The sequence below is a fragment of the Miniopterus natalensis genome, chromosome 19 (genome assembly GCF_054644295.1).
Source record: "Miniopterus natalensis isolate mMinNat1 chromosome 19, mMinNat1.hap1, whole genome shotgun sequence".
NCBI lineage: Eukaryota > Metazoa > Chordata > Mammalia > Chiroptera > Miniopteridae > Miniopterus > Miniopterus natalensis.
This window is the reverse complement of record NC_142099.1, coordinates 19,739,819-19,761,212: the sequence shown is the minus strand read 5'-3', so window position 1 is coordinate 19,761,212 and position 21,394 is coordinate 19,739,819. Positions and strand designations below refer to the sequence as shown.

The 21,394-nt window shown below is 38.5% G+C and overlaps 1 protein-coding gene across 4 annotated transcripts in view; it reads left to right on the top strand.

Annotated features, from left to right (window-relative positions):
* Positions 1 to 433: 433 nt before the first annotated feature.
* Positions 434 to 21,394, top strand: part of ABL2 (ABL proto-oncogene 2, non-receptor tyrosine kinase) — a 75,804-nt gene continuing 54,843 nt past the window's right edge. For all 4 annotated transcript variants that reach the window (XM_087827618.1, XM_087827616.1, XM_087827617.1 and 1 more), the window contains exon 1: positions 434 to 590. In XM_087827618.1, the coding sequence (XP_087683744.1) occupies positions 434 to 590 (157 nt within the window). The remainder of the gene's footprint in view (positions 591 to 21,394) is intronic.

Genomic DNA, 21,394 nt, shown 5'->3' with positions numbered 1-21,394 from the left:
ACCCGGGAGCAGACGCGCGGGCGAGGTGGGCACCGGGAGCCCACCCGGCAATGGGCGGGGGGCGCGAGCGGGGCGGGGCGGGGCCGCCGGGAAGCCCTCCCTCGGAGTAGCGGAGGTGACTGGCCGGGTGGGGGGCGGGAGGCGCTCTGCCCCACGCTCTCCCAGCGCTCGGTGGTTTAAAGATGGCGGCGGCGGCGGCGTTGGGGGCGCGGAGCGGCGGGAGGAGGAGGGAGAAGGAGGCTCTGTGAGTCGCCGAGGGGCAGCGCGGCGCCTGCCGTGAGGGGTGCGGGCGCGGAGCGGCTGGCGGCCCGGCTTCTCAGGGCCGGGGCCTGGACTGGCACGGAGGCCGGAGCAGCCCCTGGAGCCCGAGGCCGGAGCCCAGGAGGAATGTGACCGGGGGTCGGCGGGGGCGCGGGAGTACGCGAGCGCAGGGATGGGGCAGCAGGTGGGCCGCGTCGGGGAGGCTCCGGGGCTCCAGCAGCCGCAGCCCCGCGGGATCCGGGGCAGCAGTGCAGCCAGGCCCTCCGGCCGCAGGCGGGACCTGGCGGGGCGCACCGCGGAGGCCGGCTTCAATATCTTCACCCAGCATGGTGAGTGCGCCCCGGAGCCGGCGCGAGGGAGTCGGGGGGCCGGGGGCGGGTTGGCGGCGCGGTGGGCGGCGGGCGGGCAGCCGTCGGGGGGCCGAGCGGTGGAAGGGTGCCCGAGAGTGGGGGCGGAATCGGCTGCCATCTGGGCCAGTCACGGGAGGCGAGTCACACCCCTCCCCCTCCCGTCTCCAGCCTGGCTGGCAGCTCCGGGGGCGGAGGAGGACTGAGAAGTGGTCTTGGGGACGGTGGATGGACTGCCCTCGACCCTGGGACCCGACTGCGATTCGGGGTGGGTAGGACTGCCAGGGGAGGGAGGTGTGAGCTCAGTCCTGGAGGTGTTAGCAGAAGTCGGTTGTTGGCGAAGGGAACGTGAATTGTGCCTTCAAGGGATTGGGAAATAGCTACTGGATCTCAGGAGACGGTGGCGTCTAAAGTGTATTTGTTAAGTCAGGCGATGTGCGGTGTCAGGACAGTGAGCAGTGCCTGCCTGAAATACCTTTCTATGGGAAGGTATCTCAGCACTCTTTGATTCCCCACCCCCTCACCCCCAAACTGGAAATGCAGCGCTTTGCCAAACCGTACCCTTGTTCTGATTTTTTTTAGTAAGACAGGATTCTGAGATGGCTGGTAGGGGTTAGAGGTTGGTGGGCACGGTTAGGACTTTGGATAGGAACAAGTTTTTCTTCCTACTGTGCGTGCATGTATTCATACTTCCATCCTCTGTAGTCTGGAACCTATGACTTTGGTTATCAAGGTGTTTTCAGAATAGTTGTCTCCAAACTCTTTTGATCATACACTTTTATCAGTAAAAGGGCATAAACCTCAGGAATTAATGTATGTTTTAAATTTTATACCTATCCTACTGTGCTCATATGTTAGGTAACTTATAATGTATACAGAAATAGAGTTTAAGGAAGCATAAAATGAAAAATAAGTATAATGAACGTTCCAATATATGTCTGTTCCCGCAGCCTAGTGGATTCTTTTGCATTTCCTCTGAACTGCACCCACCCACACCACATTTGAGACCGCTTCTCTAGAGGAAGGAAGAGTGGAGAAGGGGGGGAAAAACAAAATTGACCTTCATGAGGTTTAGATATCCTAAGATGTGAGAGAAGCTGAAGAGAGAGATGTGACCTCTATATAAAGGACAGGATAGTTGAGGTGGGATGAGAGGTCGCAAACTGGAATTTCACTGAAGAGGCCTACAGAAAATAATAAAGGATATAAGAGACAGGGTGTTCTGTACTGCACAGAGGAAGAAAAGGAAGTGTGAACTGTTCCCTAGAACTGCAGTTTGGGAGGAAGTAATGAAAAGAAAGAGATGAACTCAGGGAGCTGTGGCTGCTAGGTGAGTTGTATTCAGAATTCCGGATTTGGACTTTGTGAATAAGCTGAGTTGTTTCTTAGTGGAGGAGATATAAGTAATTTGAGGCCATTCAAGGATTATATGTCGTCTGTTAAAGATGTGAGTGAGCTTTTCTTCCAGATACGTGAATAAACATGTTATGAAGGTGCTTTATGACTTAGTCTTTATTGAAATCACTTTCTAAAACATAGGAGGCAAGAGTGGGTGAATAATTTTCAGGGAAGAAATCCACGTAGGTTTGCTTTGTGGACAGTGTTAATGTGCCTTAAACTTTGCCTGGTAGTCAACGATGATCCTCTTTGTCTAGCAGCTTACTCAGGACATAAGATTTTCAGGGAACGGGGAAGTCGTGAAGAGTGTAATAGGAAGAGATTTTGAAGGATGGATAGGAGTTGTATCTATGAAGCAGGAAAATGAGGGCAGGCTGGTCAGGAGAAACAACTTGAGCATGAACAATGGAAATGAACATAATTTGTTGATGGGATAGTGAGGAGACATCTGTCAGGAGTTAAGCAAATACTCCAGGATGTGAGTGAGCAAATAGAGCAGAAATTGCAAAACTCAAGTCCTGATCCTTGCTTCACCTGCTGGGCGATTTAGTCACCATCTTTGATTTTCTTAATCTTTAAAATGTTGGACTGGATGATTGCTAAGGTACCTTGTGACTGTTAAGATTTTATGATTTTAATTGAGAAGTAGTGGGAAGAAAACTTGGAATACATTGGATGGGCCCTGGTTATGGAAAATGTGGGAGAGGAGTTTATATCAGTTTACCTGGCTAGTTTATAGTATACATCAATAGACCCAAATATGAAATGCTGAAAGACCGGCCTTGAGTGGAGGCAATGGAAATAGAACGGGTAAGTTCAAGGAATATTTCCTTCATTTAACAAACAAAAAATTTTTGAGCACCTGTTATGTTCTGTGCTCTGGGGATGTTGCTATGAATATAACAGAGTCCCTGTTTGTGTGGAAGTTAAAGAACTTCGTGATTTGACATAGAAGGTGAAAGAGGAGAGATCACTTTGGAATATTTATTAAGGATATGAATTCTGGAGCCATTCTGCCTGGATTTGAAACCTGGCTCAGCTGCTTCTTATCTGTGTGACCTTGGGCAAGTTATTTAACCTTTTGTGCCTTGGATTCTCCATTTGTAAAATGGGCCTAATAAGAGTATATAGTAATTAAACCTAGATTTAATGAATTAATATATGTGAGGCACTTAGAATAGTGCCTGGCACATAGTTAAGAGCTAAATATGTGTTAGCTGCTACCATTTCTTCTATTAAAAATAGGGATGAGTCAAAGATTATAAGGTTTTGAAATTGGCTGAGGTGATTATTCTGTTGACAGGTTTGGAAGTTAGATGCTGATTGAAAGGGTGGGAATAGGGTAAGTTTGTTGCCAAAGACTAGTATGAAAACAATGGAATTAGCAAATAATATAGAAGACATAGGTGAAGTGAGTACTATTCTTAGACAGATGGGTGTTTACAAATTTCAATAGATCAGTTTCTCAACCTTGGCAGTATTGACATTTTGGGGTGAATAATTCTTTGTTGTGGGGGGCTGTCCTGTGCTTTATAAGATGTTCAGCCACATCCCTGGTCTCTACTTACTAGATTCCAGTAGCATACCTTTCTGACAGTAGCTCCCCTCACCCACCCCCAGTTGTGACAACTGGAAACATTTTCAGGCATTGCTAAATGTCCCCTGGGGGGCACAGTTACCCCTAGTTGGGAACCACTGCTTAGAAACGTGGTAGATTCTGAATTGAATGAATAAGTGAATTAGGTCCACTGAGGAGCTTTTGAATCTGTTATTTGACATTTACACACACAAATCTGGATCCTAGAACTAGTGTACAGATTGCTGTCTTGAGTTTCAATATTGAGGTATTTGCACATAATTTTATATACAACAGGTCTGACAAGCAGTTGAGTTCACATGTAGGTTTAAAGTAGATCAAGTATGCAGTTAATCAGTAAAAATGTACATATGTTACAGAAATGGTTTATATTTTTCTTCTGTAGAAAGATGGTATTTTCTTATTGAAAATGAGAATGCTATTTTTTATTGTTAATATATGTAAGTTGTTATAATTTGCCTTGCTAGAAGTGATTTTTGTGAATGTAATTTAGGAGGAACAAAAATAATAGGGCTGTTTTTGGTATGAAAGAGGTGAGTACTGTGTGACTTTTGTGAACTCTGTTGCTGAACCTGCTTGCTGAGCTGATGTTTTGTGACTAGTAAGTAATCTAGGATTAAATACTTACGTTTTTTTAAAAAAAATATATCTTTATTGATTTCAGAGAGAGGAAGGGAGAGGGAGAGAGATAGAGACATCAGTGATGAGAGAGTCATTGATCTGCTGCCTCCTGCATGCTCCTGACTGGGGATCAAGCCCCCAACCCAGGCATGTGCCCTGACCGGGAATCGAACCGCCGTCTCCTGGATCCTAGGCCGATGCTCAACAGCTGACCTGCTGAGCTGCTGAGCTGCGCCTGGCCCGGCTACATTTCTTTTTAATATCTGACATACCTCACAACACTTGAGTGATTTCACTTCAATTTTGCTTCCTTCTCTCATTGGTGAAAATGCTATTGAAAGTTAACCTTGAATTGTGAAATTCTGAATAATAGAAGTTTTCTCATAAATCATACTCATAATTTTGAATGGTCTGATTTATTTATTTTGGATCTATAGTTCATGTTTTAATCTTTGCAGAATGAAAGATGTAGGCACCCCAGGTTGAACATGATACTGTAGGAAAAAACAGGAAGGCTGTTGCAAGGGAATTTTAATTACGGTGACCTAGTATGTTGGTCACTTATGAGAACTAAACTTTTAAAAAGAAATCAGCTGTTAGGTATTTATTAACCTCCAAATCTGTATAAGTTATAGATATATAGCTGTGTCTGTATTTTTAGCAAAATGGCAGTATAAATTGTGGTACAGATGTTATCACAGTCCAATTGCCAGTAAGGTCCCAGGTAAATTATGAAATCTTAAGTTTCTCCTTAAGGGTCTTCATACTTAAAAAAAAAAAAAGACAAAAAAGACAAACCAGCATCTCCCCCTCCCCCCATTCTATGTTGTTTTTCTTGTTCATTCTCTTTCTCTATCAAAATTGGGAATGATGATAATAAATTTATATTTGTGTAGGTTTTAGAGTTTATGAAGTCCTTTTTTAAAAAAGGATATCTTTATTGATTTCAAAGGGAGGAAGGGAGAGATAGAAACATCAACGATGAGTTATTGATTGGCTGCCTCCAGCATGCCCCCTACTGGGGATCAAGCCCGAAATCCAGGCGTGTGTCCTGATCAGGAATCGAACCCTGATCTCCTGGATCCTCGGTTGAGGCTCAACTGCTGAGCCATGCTCGGCCAGGCATATGAAAACCTTTTATGGCTTTTACCTCATTTGATCTTTACTGCTACTCTGAAATAGTTGGGGGCAGGTGTTAATCATCTTGTTTAATAGATGAAGAAAAGTTAAGAGAATTGAGTGACTTTTCAAGGTCACCTAGCTGTTAAGTTATGGGAGTGAAACTCAAGCCCCTTTCCCCAAATCTTGCCATAGTGTGAAGATTTAAAATGGGTTTTAAAATGAGATGGAATTGGATTCAGATCCTGCCTCGTATTTGACATTAGTAAATGGTTTACAACTCCAACCTCAGCAGATTGCTGAATTAAATAATAAAATTATGTAAAGCTCTTAAGGGAAGTGCCAGGCACTAAGCACTCAGTAAATAGCAGTTTTGTTTTCATTGTTACTTACCTCAAGACAGTTGTGAAGATTGTATATATAAGTCATGTGAAAATGTTTTGTAATCTAAGACATTGCTATTGTCAACACGATGGCACGCTAAAGTGTAGAATTGTCTTGGCAGTTACATTTTAAGTCTGGTTTTTCTCTCTAAATCTCTCTTTTTCTCTCAAGTGACTCTTGGTTATTAAAGGACTTCCAGAAAGCAACAAAAAGGTAGGAAATATTGGGAATCTGAAATCACATTAGGGCCTACATTCCTCTGAAGGTAAATATTATCCTCTCACGATAATGACTTGTCTTAGGGGCTGGGTGTCAGGACAGTCCCTGGTTCTTTTTCACTCACTCTTTTCATAGGATGTTTTTTCTTCCTTTAGAGAAATTGAACCAGAAACACAGGCCAATGCAAATGTAAAGTTTAGGTAGAGATTTCATTCTAATCTGGCACATTTGTTTGCTAGTTGATATTTAATGACTTTGTATATTGTAGCCTCCTTCATCTGATGTCCTTTAGATCCTTTTGTGCCTCCCTGTATTATTTTTACCTCTGATTGTAAAGTTTTAGTTAAAAGCATGTTTTAGTAGGACTTTTTATATTTTTGGCTTTGTAAGTCAAATGAGCTTTTTCTCATACTGTGGGTATGAGATTTCAAAATACTTAAGAATGTTAACCTCATCAATCTTAACAGATTTCTTCTGGAATAGGTAAATTTGGAGCTTTCACTGTAGATACTTCACCAAATCATGTAGAACAGCTGTTCTCAAGCTTTAGCATGGAGAGCTTGTTAAGATAGATTGCTGGGTCTCACCCCGAGAGTTTCTGATTTGGGTTTCAGGTGGGATTTAAAAATTTGCATTCTTGACAAATTTTCTAGTGTGGCTGATGCAGCTGGTTGGGGGTTACACTTTGAGAACCATTAGTAATATGAGATTAAGAAGAGTAACGGATCAAAGAATTCAAAGACTGTCAGTTGTGTCTGAAAACATTATGTATTAGCTCTCTTCTACCTAAACCTCGTTCAAGTCTATATGTCCCAACTCTAGTGTACACATATAAGTGTCATTGTTTTATATCATCTTCCGGTGGTAGGGAGGGATGATGTGTTTTTTCTTTGGCCTCAACATTTCTTTTTATCTCTAAAGGTTCATATGTTGAAGGTCTGTGGAGAGACGCACTTTTGAAAGAATCTTGAATATCGGAAAAGGGAGGTAGGGCACATAGAGTTCTGTTGACACACTTAGGGTCGGCCTCAGTTCTTGGAAGAAGTGGTGAAGAAAAAATGGCCACCTATTGGATGCTGTGTGTCAGACATGTTCTAAGTACTTAATATCTGTGTGGGGGTTTTTAAACTACATAAATCCAAATTGAAAAAAATTAGAGACCAAAGGAATTAGGATACCTATTTGTGATTCTATCGTTTTGATATATGATGGTGCCTTACCTTTTGGGGTGTGTGTATGTATATAAATGTGTGTGTGTGTTTAGCAAAGATACTTAGGCTTCCTGCCCCCCCCCCCCCCCCCCCCTTGAGACTAGTATTTAAGTTTTCAGAATGGTAGGCCAGGGTTAGGTCTGTATACTCTATAGCTACAGATTCAAACTTTGATATTATGGTCTAACAAAGGGAGCAGTAGACACTAACAGCTCTGTTTGGAATCTCATGGTAACATTGAACTGCTGTCTTAACCTCAAGGCTTACTGCTACTAATATTTCTTATTTGAAGGCTTTTATAGCCTCCCCTTCTGTTGTGGATTACACCCCTTACTCTCTCTGCTTTTTAGAAATTAAGAAGATTTAACAGATGTCAGCGATAGTATATTGGGCTACTATAAGATGATGCTTCTCTGTGAATGTGGAAGAAAGTATAAAATATTAGCTATATATATGTGTGTATATATATATATAGTTGATTTATTAGGCCGTATTAGTAGGGGTCTTTAGAAAACTGATGATATTTCGTACCAGTTGCATACATATTTGTGCAAATGACTCTTGGATTCTAAGATACTAGGTTGTAAGAATTGATTTCTTTACCTTGTGTCTTTCACACACAGTATGTGCCACATAATAGATGTGAGTAATTGTGGAACAATTTTTTATTCTATATGTTTTTATATATTTCTGTAATGGTCATTGTTGATTAAAAAACATCTTAATATGTCTGATTATTAACAGTTTTACTTGATAAAACTGTGTAGGTAACTATTTTTCTCTCTCTATCCAGATGCACATACAGATATCTAAAATATCCAGATAGAGGCGCTTACGTGCTAGGGTGGCAATCTTTAGTTCTAACTCAGTATTGTTATTTTAATTTGCTGGTGTTTGAGACTACACATAAATAATTTTAGGGTGGCACTATTTTATAGAATGTTAGTGTTAAAGATGAAGTACTCCAGTGATCTTGTGTTGAAATCTACATAGCCACTTAAAGTGGTATGCTTAGTTTATTACTGTAAGGACTTTTTTCCTCTTTAGGTAGTATGGCAGAATTAAAAAAAATTTAGCTTAACTCTCCAGAGTATTTTCTGTTCTTAATTCATTTATTTTGTACTAATTGCTTATGTATATGTCCCTGCTCTCCAAAAGAATGATGCTGTTTAAATAATTGTTGATGAACGTCCTCATGAGACAGCTAAAAAAACTAGTTTTGTTTTGTGTGTCTGTGAGTATGATGTTTTGTACAATAACTCTTGGGTACTAATCTCTGCCTTTTTGGTGTGAGTGCATAATTTTAGTATGTAAATTGTGGTCATTATACTAATTATAGTTAGAAAAATTTCTCAGAATTGTTTTTGATTGAACTTCCACTCAAACAAATTCGTAGATTAATACACATTAAATATAATACTATGCTAAATTTAACTTTGGTTGCTTAAAAAAATAACTATATTGAGGGTTTTTTCCCCCTCGTTGCTTGGTGTGGTAAATGTGCTGACCCTGATGGTGGTACTGCCGGCTCCTCCGTAGTGAACTCTGCCAGTACTGGCTTTTGATCCAGCAGAACACAAAGCTCAGCAGGCCCAGGCAATTTATATTCCCTGGTTTGCTTTCCAAGGAGAGAGAGGGTTTAGAAACCTTTCACTTGATGTGGTAAAGGATATGATATATAGTATGTGCATATATAGTTTTGTTAACATGTTCCTCTCTCTCTGCTAATTCCAGCAAATTAAAATAACAATACTGAGTTAGGATTAAAGATTGCCACTTAGCATTTTGTGGTTCCAGATAATTACTAAGAGAACATTTTCCTAAAACTAGCAGTACCAACAGGCACAATTTGTATCAACCATCTGTTTCTCACAGGAAAGACAGGTTGATATATGAATGTTTTTGTTATAGTAGCTTTTATTATTTTTGAGATTTGCATTTTTAATTGTATAAAAATATATGAAGAGATATCTCAGTGTAAAAGAAAAACCAATAAGAAGCATATGGACTAGACATGAAAGTCCCCTTTGGTTTCCCGCCCTCAATCCATATTCCCTTATTAGAGGAAACTGTTCGTGGCTTGATGTGTATTTTCCCAGAACTTTCTATGTATTTACATATATGAGCATGTACATATTAATACTTCTGTTGTCATTTCATAAGTGGCATTATACTGTATGAATTTTTTCCTCCCCAATTTGTTTTTTGTACTTAATATGTCTGAAAACATTCCTGTGGCAGTATATTTTACATTTTCCGATTGCTTATTGCTAGTGTTTAGGAAGAATAGTGAGTTTTCTGTGTCAGTGTTGTGTCTGGTTACCTTACTGTACTCAGATTGCATGTAATAATTCTTCCTTTAATTCTCTTTCTAGGTAGGCAGTCATATTTTCTTGCGGTGGCAACTATCTACCAGCATTCTTACTTTCTTAAAACCTGATATTCCTAGAGAGCTTTTTTTTAAAAAAAGATTATTCTGAAAGCGTTTACGCAGTCATTAATATCCATCCTAATCACATTTCTATGATACATAATATGGCATAAGGCATTTGGTTGGAGGAGGCATGGTGGAAGTATAGGTGCATTGCAGGGAGAGAAATCATCTATCCTTATTTTTTAATGAATTCTGGCTGTTGTTATTAGCAGTAACAACATGTTTTATCCACTTTCTAAAACATATCTAAAGTATATATAGTACATATGGCTAAGGTATGTATATAACAGAAATGTGTATATATGCACATATAAAAATATATCTTTAGAGAAATTCACTGTTATATTTCAATAGGGCAACTAGAGAAATTGTTATTTCTCCACACTTTGGATAAAGAAATGTTATTATTGGTGGTTAGCATCTAGAATAAATCATACAATTAACGATTAATTTATGTTTTTGCACTGAGGAATGTTAAGTTTGGTAAATACATTCCTAATGTTGACAATTCATAGTCACAGTGCTACATTATTAGTTGATGCAGCTAGGCTAGCCCAGAAACAGGAAGTGGAAGGCTGCTAGAAACTCTGGCAATATTTATTTTTTGTCTCTTGTTTTAGCTTCTGTTTGTTCACTTTATTTTTCTCTCTTAGACATTCAATTCATATCACATTCAATTCATATCACACTTCCCAATTTTTAAAACCTCATTTTATTGGTTCTAAATACATTTAAAAAAGTTATGATAATGGTAGGGCTGAGGTAATTTTGAGACCTTAATACAAGGTATAGTGTATTGTTTTTAGGCATGTTCTGTGTTTAGGCTTAATTACCAGATTTCAGTGTTTCTTCTGGATATATATTAAGCAAAATGTGTAGGTTTTTTGTTTTGTTTTTGGCACTGCTATCAGCATTCTGATTGGATAGTTCTAGCAGTAGGTAAATTATAATCTTTCCTCTTTCACAAAGGGCACTTTGAAATCATCCTAAAGTAAGCTAGTTGTAGGGGCCGTAAGAAAAATTATACCCCTCGCCAATTTCTCCCCAGAAAAACACACATATATATTTAAATGGCCAACTCCAGAAGGTGGTGGAAGGGAGAGTTGTATGTGGGTACACTGGGGATCCTGACATGCTGTGGATAGGAATCATTATACTGCTGGGCCTCATGGAAACTGGGACTAGTAAACCATTAGAAATTAAGACTGCATACTCCATCTTTCTAAGGGGCTGCAAGGTTTTGGCACCTTTTTTGCTCTGTGCATCTGTTCAGTTTTCCTTTCTTCCAGCTGGCTTTCTTGGTTTCAGCTTGTATATGGAGTGTAATGGCTGCTCAGCTTCTCTTATCATGACAACTCTAAATATAAATATATTCTTTTGGCATTTATTCCTGCTGCTAAATGATTTAAAACTCAGATCATTTGTTTAATGAGTGGTCAGTTTTTTTACATGGTTCAAAATTCAAATGGTACAGAAGTGTTTCTGCCACCCTTTTTCCCCTGGCCGCTCAATTTTGGCAGTCCAATTCCAGTTTCTTATGTAAACTTGCAGAGATATACTATGTATATACACACGTGTGTATGCATGTATATCCCCCCAGTCCTTGTTTTTTTTTGTTAATCCTCACCTGAGGATATTTTTTCCATTGATTTTTAGAGAGAGAGGAAGGGAGGGAGGGGGTGGAGAGAGAGAGACACACACACACACATTGATGTGTCGATTGATTGCCTCCTGCGTGCACCGGGACTGGGGCAGAGATTGAACCTGCAACCCAAGTATGTGCCCTTGACTATGAATCAAAGCCGAGACCTTTTGGTGCGGATGCTCTAACTGGTGTGCCATGCCTGCCAGGGCAGTCCTTGTGTTTTTTAAGAGACCAATGGAAACATATTACAGGGTGGGCAAAAGTAGATTTACATTTGTGAGTATATAAAACAGTTTATTCTTGTATTCCTATTAATCATTGTGTTATTTATTTGTATTACCACTGTAAGTCTACTTTTGCTCACTCTTGTCAATATATCTGTTGCAGCTTGCTTTTTTCCCCCCACTTAATTTATTTTGGAGAGTCTTCCATGTTAGTATATGAAGATCTTTTTTTTTTTTTTAAAGAATTTATGCATAGCCTTTCATTGTATGGATGAATTATATAATTAAGTTGTTTTCAAACAGTATGGCAGTGAAAAACCTTTTAAAGATGAGCTAGTGTAATTACAGAATAAATGCCTTGAGTTGGAATTGCTGACAGGATATAGGGACTTCAAAATTACCATTTATTAAATATCTTTTATCTACCTTTTTATTATACTAAAATCCTGTGTGCATTTGATTCTGTTTCTGGATTTTCTGTTCTGTTGATTTGCCTGTCTAGTTATGTGCCAGTATCACACTGTTTTAATTATTGTACTTTTAAAATGTGCAGTGTAGATAGCATGGTAATTAAGAATCATAGACTTTTGTGCCAAACTGCCTTGCTTTGACTCTTGTCTTCAATTCCTTAGCCTGTGTGACCTTGGGCAAGTTACTTAGCGTACCTGTAAGGACACTTCTTTATTTGTAAAATGGAGATGATGATAGTACCTATCTAATAGGGTTGTTATGAGGATTAAATTAATTAGTTTATATGAAGTGCTTAGAACAGTGTTTGACCTGTAGTAAGTGCTATGTAAGTATTAGTTCTTTATTATTACTGCTAGTACTTCAATTGCTCTTCATTTTCAGAATATTCCTGGCTGTTCTTGCTTATATTTTTATATTAACTTTAGAATCGGTTGATCGGTCTAGTTAGGATAGACTGGTTTTTGGATTGATAACAACAGCCGCCCGTCCCTCCATCTTAGTAGATTAACACATCAAAAGTTTGTCACTCACACTGCATGTTCAGTGTGGATGTGTGTGTTTGGGGGGGGGCACTTGGTGGGAGAAGGGAGAGGAGCTATGCCCATTTTTGTCGCCATAGACCCTGGCTGACAGTCTTCCACTATTATTCTAGAATGCTGGCAGTTGCCATTGCAGAGGGAAAGAGAGTGGTACTAGTGGAAACTTTAAAAGCCAGAAGAGACATACATCACTTCCTTTTATATTTCATTAGCCAAAGAAAGTTGTATGGCCTCACATCTTGTCAAGGGGATGGGGAAGGTACAGTTTTGCTTTGTGTTATATGCAGCACACTAACCCCCTGTCCCCGCTTAGAGAGAGAACCCGAATTTCTATCTGATGATCCCTTTGAGCTTAGACTCTAGAATCTCTGTTAGAATCTGTTAGATTCAGAGGAGGTCCTTCTTGGTCCAGACAGCTGTGAATGAAACAGTTACCATCCTATTAGTATTTTCTTAAGCTCCTTGGTGGGTGGTGGGAGTGGAGATGTAAAGGGAACTTTCCCTCTTAACTCTACATGTCTATATTATTTGAATTTTTTTTTTCTCACAGCAGGTATTGTGTAAAGAGAAATACCTTAAGACAGCCTACCACAATATAATCCTCTTGCCCTGGCTGGATGGCTCAGGTCGTTAGAGTGTCCTCCGTACACCAAAAGGCTGTGGGTTCAACTCCCAGTCAGGGTGCTTACAGGAGGCAGCTGATCAATGTTTCTCTCTCACATCCATGTTTCTCTCTCTCTCCCTTCTCTCTCTAAAATCAATAAACATATCCTTGGGTGAGGATTAAAAAAAAAAGGACACATCTCCTAGTCATACTAAATTAAATACATCATACATAGCACAGCTAGAGCTGGAACTACGGTAAGATGCTAACCCACTGGGCTTTCCAGTGTACCATGATGTATCAGCTTCTGTGTGTAGCTTTCTAACAATAATATAAATGCATTTTTTTGTTGTTGTTGGTATTTGCAAAGAACATAGAAAAAGAATTATTCTTTGAGGAGGATGATCTCTGAGAAAATAACAAGTGAAGAAGGACCAGTGAAAGTTACCTTGAGACGAGGACCTCATGAGGGAACAGTCTGTACTAAAAGGGAGGGTGCATCTTCTCTGGTTTCTAATTTGAAGATCTTTTCTGAAGTTAGTATGTATCTTTTTTGATAACTGAGTTTTAAGGGGACAGCTTACAAACAAAGCCAACAGAAGAATGGCCAAGTCTAAAGTGTATTTTATATTATTGTTTAAGTATGAAATGTTTATTAAGTACAAAGATCTTGCTCCATCTTTAGTAAAAAGAAGAGAAAAGCCCTTTATTGACCCTATTCCTTCATTTCTTTAAAGGGAAAGGAAAATACTAGTTTTTGCTTATTACAAAAACAGTATATTGTATTACAGGAGAAAAGGAACATAGCAAAAAATAAAGCAAAGCAAACCTAAAAATCTGCCTTCCTATTTGGAGAAAACAATCATTAAAGATCTGGTTTGTGTGCTTTTAAATCATCTTTTATGCATATGATTTGTATTGTTAATCAAAATGTATACAAAGCAAACATACAATTTTTTTGTTAATTATCTTTTTTTTACTTTATATATTTTGAACCTTGTAAATCTTAAAGGAGAAAGGTTTTTGCACCTTTTAAATTAATTAATTAATTTATTTCTTTATTTTTAATCTTTTTTTTTTTTTAAGTCCCTACCCGAGGATATTTTTTCCATTGTTTTTTAGAGAGAGTGGAAGGGGGTGGGAGAGAGAGAGAAACGTTGATGTGAGAGAGACACATCGATTGATTGCCTCCTGCACACACCTCAGCCTGGACTGGGGATGAGGTACGTGTCCTTGCCCGGAATCGAACCTGAGACCCTTCAGTCCGTGGGCGATGCTCTAACCACTGAGCCTGAAGGCCAGGAATGGGCCTTTTTAGAACTTCTTTTGCACTTGCTCCTCTTTACACCGTTTAACATCTGTACTTTTGTCTTACAAATTTTGTTAATCCTGTTTCCTCAGATTAAGTTCTTGAAGGCTTCTATATTCTTCATCCTGCTGAGCTCATACTAAATTTATTTAAGGACAGGACATACAGTAATGCAAGTGAATGTAGGGAAAAAGACATTTCAGCAATTATTTCAGGGCACGGATCAAGCACTGATTCCTTATAGTGTGGCATTGCTTAATTTGCTGATTTAACCAAAACTCAGAAAGTACATATTTGTATACATCTGTTTAAAATCATCTTTTCTAAAAACCTGAACTAAAATATTCCTAAGATGTTAATTTTTTTAATGAACTTTTGCACAGAACATACTTAGCCTGAGGCATTAACTCTTGAAAATAAAAATGTGGAGGAGGACAGCAAGGTTATATTCTGTTCCTTTTAAAATGTCATGAATTGTTTCATTTCTTTCAAGAAGAAGGAAGCGTGGGTTTACTGTCTAGTTTTTAGGTGGTGATTTAGAAAAGAATAGCACTCCCACAGTGTTAAGAGACCATTTGTAAATGAACATGTTAACTGGTAATGTGTAGAAATCTAATGGGACTGAGGCCCACTTTTTTTTCTTTTTCTTCTTAAAGAAGGTTATTGATTCTGTTACAGTATAGATGATCAGTAATATCTATTAAATTGCATCAAATGATGTTTATCCCAGTGTGCTAAGATTCAATTTTTACTGTCTTTAAATCTTATAAGGACTTTTTCTTACAGGTATTCTACTTAAGGAAAGATACAGAATTTAATTATTTTATAGTGTATCTAGTGTATTTGTGGCTTGTAAAAGTTGGGCATAAATAGCTGATACATTGCAAAAAAAAACCTCAAGAAATTTTAGTTAAAATAACAGGAAATGGGTACACATTTTGGATAGTAAACAGGGATTGCCCCCAACAAAATATGTTATTTCTCAGTTGTGAAGAAAAGAGTGAACATAGCAGGCTTGCGATTGATATCCTTGGAATGGCCTTCTTACAAGGTTGGCCCTTGGCTGTTATCTGGAAACTTGGATTTTAGAAGGGTTCACACCATTCCTAGAACTGAGAAGAATAGCTCACTGTGCCTACACTGTTTGTACAAACCATGTGGCTTAATGCTGAACACCTGCTTTCCCCCTGGGAGTCTGGTATGTTGGTACATGGTAGGCAGAGGGTGTCTCTGTGACCAGATCCCAAGAAAAATCTTGGGTACTGAATCTCTGATGAGCTTATTACCCTGTAGACAACATTTTACATGTCTCATAACTCATTGCTGGAGGAGTTAAGTGTGTCCTGTGTGACTTCCCTGGGAGAAGACATTTAGAGGCTTGCCCCTGGTTTCCTCCGGACTTTGCCCCATCTGCATTTCCCTTTGGCTGATTTTGCTTTGTATCCTTTTGCTTTAATAAATCATCACAATGAGTACAATTATGTGCTGAGTCTTCTGAGTACCCCTAAGGAATCATGGAACCTGGCATGGTTTTGGGAACCATGACACAATAGTGGATCAGATAAATTGGTAAGTGGAATCCACCATGCTCATATAAAGCCTCTACATGGAAGCATCCAATAGATAGATGTCATTTTTTGGTTTAAGTTTTGTCTTAATAGGATAGTAGATAGAATAAGTGAAATTAGAAGTTAGTTTGGGGTCTGTAGGAGAGAAAAAAGGAGCTCTTTAGTTGTGACTGAGAAACTTCTGTCTAAGGACCTAGTTTTGTAAAATTGGATCTTGGTGTCAGGATATCTGGTAAGGTTCTGTACTTCAGAGAAATACATTATTCTGAAAGGTGAACTGAAAGTGAGACAACAAATGTGACTAAAGAAAGCACTGTGATGCCCGGCCGGGCGTAGCTCAGCAGTTGAGCATCAACCTAGGATCCAGGAGATCACGGTTCGATTCCTGGTCAGGGCACATGCCCGGGTTGCAGGCTCGATCCCTAGTCGGGGGCATGCAGGAGGCCGATCAGTGACTCTCATCATTGATCTTTCTGTCCCTCTCTCCCTCTCCCTTCCTCTCTCTGAAATCAATAAAGGTATATAAAAAAAAATCACTGTGATGTAGGAAATACAAGGGTTTTGGAGCTAGGCAGATTTGGGTTAGAATTCTGGTTAATTATGTGATTGTTTGAACTTATTTCTTTATAAAGTGAGGATGATAATACCTACTTTATAGGGTGGCTTGAGAATTAAATGAGATAAAGTAATGTATATGAAACTTTTACCATTATGTCTTGCACATAACTCACAAATTGTTAGTATACTTTTTCTGCTCTTCAAGATTTGAGAGAGTGGAGACGTTTAAAGGGGAAAAAGAGAAGGTGAAGTTTGTGTTTCTTTTCTTACTGGTCTGACATGAGGTTGTGTAGGAAGGTTAGTGAGGAGACAAGAAATGTTAGGTTTTAGAAAATGGAATTTTAAATTTATCTTCAGAATCAGCCAGTGGATCTTTTCATAGTTTATTTTAAGAACTAAGAATATGCCCTGGCCGGGTGGTTCGGTTGGAGCCTTGTCCTGTACACCAAAAGGTTGTGGGTTTGATTCCTGGTCAGGGCACATGCCTACGTTGTGGGTTTGATCCCCAGTTAGGGTGCAGTCTCTCTCACATCGATGTTTCCCTCTCTCTCCCTGTCTCTCCCAGTCTCTCTCTCTCTTCCACCCTCTTCCCCTCTCTCCCCCTCCCCCTCTCTCCCTCCCTTTCTCTCTCCCTCCAGCCATCTGTCCCTCTCCCCCTCTTCCCCCTCCCCCTCTCTCCTCCCCCTCTCTCTCCCCTCTTCCTCCCCCCTTCCTCCCCCCCTCCCCCTCTCCCCCCTCTCCCTCCTCTCCCTCCTCTCTTCCTCTCCCTCTCCCTCTCCCCCTTCCCCTCTCCCTCCTCTTTCTCTAAAATCAATAAAAATATCCTCAGGTGAGCGAACAGATTGCCGCAGTATTTTTTGTGCCTTAGTTTTCAAGTCATGCAAGTCTACTTCCATCTTATTCCATATGTTATAAGTAAGTCCCTAATTCTACTTAAAGGATAGGGAATTAAGCTTCATGACTTGAAGGAAGGGGTATCAAAGAATTTGATAAGGAATTAAAACAACTTTGGTACTATGTTAATACTGATAATGAAGTGGTTTTTAACAGTAAAATAAAACTCTCAGGCAGCAATTTTCATCCTATGTGCCCCGGCACACTGGTGTGCCGTAACAGTTTTTAAAACATATATTACCTGACTAGTCAGGGGCACTGACCTCTTTTCACTTAGATTGTCAGATAAACAAATGACAAGAGCCAACACAAGAATAGCTGTCCGGTCTGAATGAATCAAAATTATAACTATTTTTTTGTCAGAGTGGCAAAAAATATATATTTTTTGTGTGCGGCAGAAGTTTAGTAATTAGTTTTTGTGTGCTATGAAATGAAAAAGTTGAAAATCACTGCTCTAAGGAATAGTCTTAGATGACAGAAGTACATTTTATCTCTGACAGGTTAAATGGGGCTAATACTAATAGTATTTACATGGTGGCTGGCATTGTTTTAGGTGGTTTACACATGTTTGCTTAATTTTCACAACAGCTCTATAAGATAATAGAATGTTCAACCCTCTAATAAAATGAGCAGCCATTACTTAAATCAGTATAAGGTGAGATACAGAGTGCTATGGGAAGCAATAATAATGGAACTTTACCTAGTCAGGGAGGTTGTTGATTTAGTTGAGAATTGAAGGATGGGTAGGAATTAAATAGGTCAGTGGCTAGGAGTGGAGAAGTGTTTCAAAAAGCGGGAACAGAAAATGTAAAGACTGGTAGCATAATTTGTAAAGGCTTTGTACTGTTTGTAGTCTTCAGTAGATTTTGCTTGATTATTTGCAAAAATATGAAATAGTCATTGTTTTTATTTTGTGTAGGGTGTTGATGCCTTAAAATTGTTCTTAGTCATTCTTTTTTTTTTTTTTAATATATATATCTTCATTGATTTCAGAGAGAGGAAAGGAGAGGGAGAGAGCAAGATAGAAACCTCAATGATGACAGAGTCATTGATTGAGCCCGCAACCCGGACATGTGCCTTGACCAGGAATCGAACCCCGATTGCCTGGGTCCTAGGTTGACGCTCAACTGCTGAGCAGCGCCAGGCTGGGCTTAGTCATTCTTATTCCGCATATTACCAGAAATTATATGGTATATAAACAGATCATTCCTAAGTGCCTACCAGTTTCTTAAATTCTTTTTTGGTAACCACTGGGTCTTTAGAAAGCATTCTGCTTAATATTCATAATTTGAATTTTGACATTTAGATCAATGAGGTAGTTGGAGTGATTTTTATAATAACTTCCTTTGCTTTAAATTATATTATTAGGAAACTGTTAAAGAAGATTGCTTTTAAACTGCTAAATTCATGATCATCCTATATAATAAAATTCTTGGAAGAGGTTATATTAAAAAACAAGAATATTTTATCAAGAAACAGATTTTTTTTTTCTTGCAGGGCCCCCATTGAATTCAAAATTATGAAATTCACAAAAACCATTGTTAATTTTGCTGTGACCATGGGAAAAAAGATACTCTTTGGGTAGGATTGTTACTGAATTTGTTATGATCTAAGTCTTTATAAGGTTCAATTTAATAAGCAAAAACTGTTCCTCACCAGGCCACTAGGGGATACTCCAGCACTTAGGAAGAAAATCTAGTTGCTACTATAATTTAAAAATTATCTCCCATTTCATAAAGTTACTACTTTCCTGTTTGTTTACATGAGAAAAAGTAACTTATAGAACTAGTTTGGGCTATAAATTTGATAGTATTCACTTGTGGAAGAATTTACAGTATTTTTTCAGCTTTATTAAGGTATAATTAACAGATAGGAGTTGTATATATTACAAATCAAGTTGTATGTCTGTTATGTTTTGATTATGTTGATATAATATACATGATGTTTTGATATATGCATAAATTATGAAATGCACACCACAATCAAGCTAATTAATATATTCATCAACTCACATAGTTACCTTTTTTTTTTTCTTGTGGTGAGAACATTTAAAATCTACATTCTTAGCAGATTTCAAGTATACAGTACATTATTATTAATGGTAATCATCATGCTGTACATTAGATCTCTAGAATTTATTCATCTTATGACTGAAACTTTGTACCCTTTGACCATCTCATTCCCTCTCTTCCCTAGGCACAACCGACATTCTACTCTCTGCTTCCAAGTTTGACTGTTTTAGACTTACATTTTAGACTTACATATAAGTGAGGTCATGGAATTTACTGTGTTTTTAAAATGTGGAAATTTATAGTGTGATTCGTTGGTCACTTTTTCTGGTGGTGGTTGCCTCACATTTCTTTGAGTTCAGAAAAACTGTTGTTTTTTTTCCTTAGCACATTTATTTTGTTAAGTTGTGCTTCATTGGAAGGTCAGAAAACCTGATACTTGGTTTGAGTTTGTTACAGTTTTCTCCATTGTATATGTTATTCTAACCATTTACCTTAGAAAGTATGAAAGATTAGATACACAGATGATCATTCATTTTGCTATTGAAGGTATTTAACAGAGTTTAATATTATCTTAATTTCTTTCTAGTAATTTAAGTAGACATAGTACAATTACTTTGATGCTCCAAAGAGAAATGTGTAAAAAGTTGAGTTCCATTTTTAAGATACCACAGTTTCAAGGAAAGAATTTTGGCTCTTGTATTTATTAGGAAAAGATCAGACTTAGTTAAGTTTCAGAAAATACTTTGTTTAACAAAACATTTATTCTTTATTTTTCCTAACCTGTTTCATTTTGCCTATGATATGATTGTAGCTCGATACGATAATGAGTTGTCTGTGTAGTGTGTAGTCCATTCCTCTATGCCTGGCACATAGGTACTTAAATATTAAGTGACTTGTCAGATTTAATTCATCAATTCACCTGATTTCTGTTCTTTAGAAGTATAACCAATGGGTGAAATCACATGCTATCATGATAGCATGATTTTGAAAATGGAAAATCAGACAGCCTGGGATTAGGAACAAGTATATTTATTTGTCCATTGAAAATATAGGTGGCCCAGGTGGGCATGGCTCAGCAGTTGAGCATTGACCTAGGATCCAGGAGATCGTGGTTCGATTCCAGTTGGGGCACATGCCCGGGTTGCAGGCTCAATCTCCAGTCTGGGGCATGCAGGAGGCGGCCAATTAATGATGACTCTCTCATCCTTGATGTTTCTCTCTCTCTTTCTCCCTCTCCCTTCCTCTTTCTGAAATCAGTAAAGATATATTTAAAAAGAAAAGAAAATACAGGTGGTAAGGAATTACTGAGAGTTTTTTTCAAGTAGAGTTTGGGTGATCGTTTTTGCAGAATATTATAGAGGTAACGTCTCTGTCTTGGGTAGAAGGATTGCATTTGACATTCTGATACTGTATTTTTGTTTTATCTCTATCTTTCTAGTGAAATGGGGAAAGAATTAGAGAGTGTTGGGATAATTAGGCCTTTTAGTTGTGCGTCTGGATAGGTTGACTAGCATGACTAAGACCAGCTGTCTGTATCTGTGGTAGAGTATTCCTGTTGACCATTTTTCATAACTAGTTGTATAACTATTGAGTATGGTTAAATTCTCTGCTGTATACAATGTCTAATCAATGAATGAAATGTGACTGGTTCATGTTTTATATTGTGCTTATAGAGGAAAGGCAAAATGTCAGTGTGTGTCACAAGTTATCCTTTTGCTTTTATACTTTTTTTTTTTTGCAAGATAAAATGCATGTTTTTTAAAGAAAGGAAATGAAAAGAAAGACTATATAGTGCTTTTGCTTAGATCCAAATTAATTTTTATGTGACAGGTTCCAATTGATTGTCAAATTTTTTCTCTAATTTCAGTTGAGGGAATAATTAATTAATTGTTCCATCTTTCATATAAAACTACACAGACTGTTTTGCAGTACTTTGGTGGTGGACAACTCTTGTGATTTTTTTCTATCTTAAGAGATTA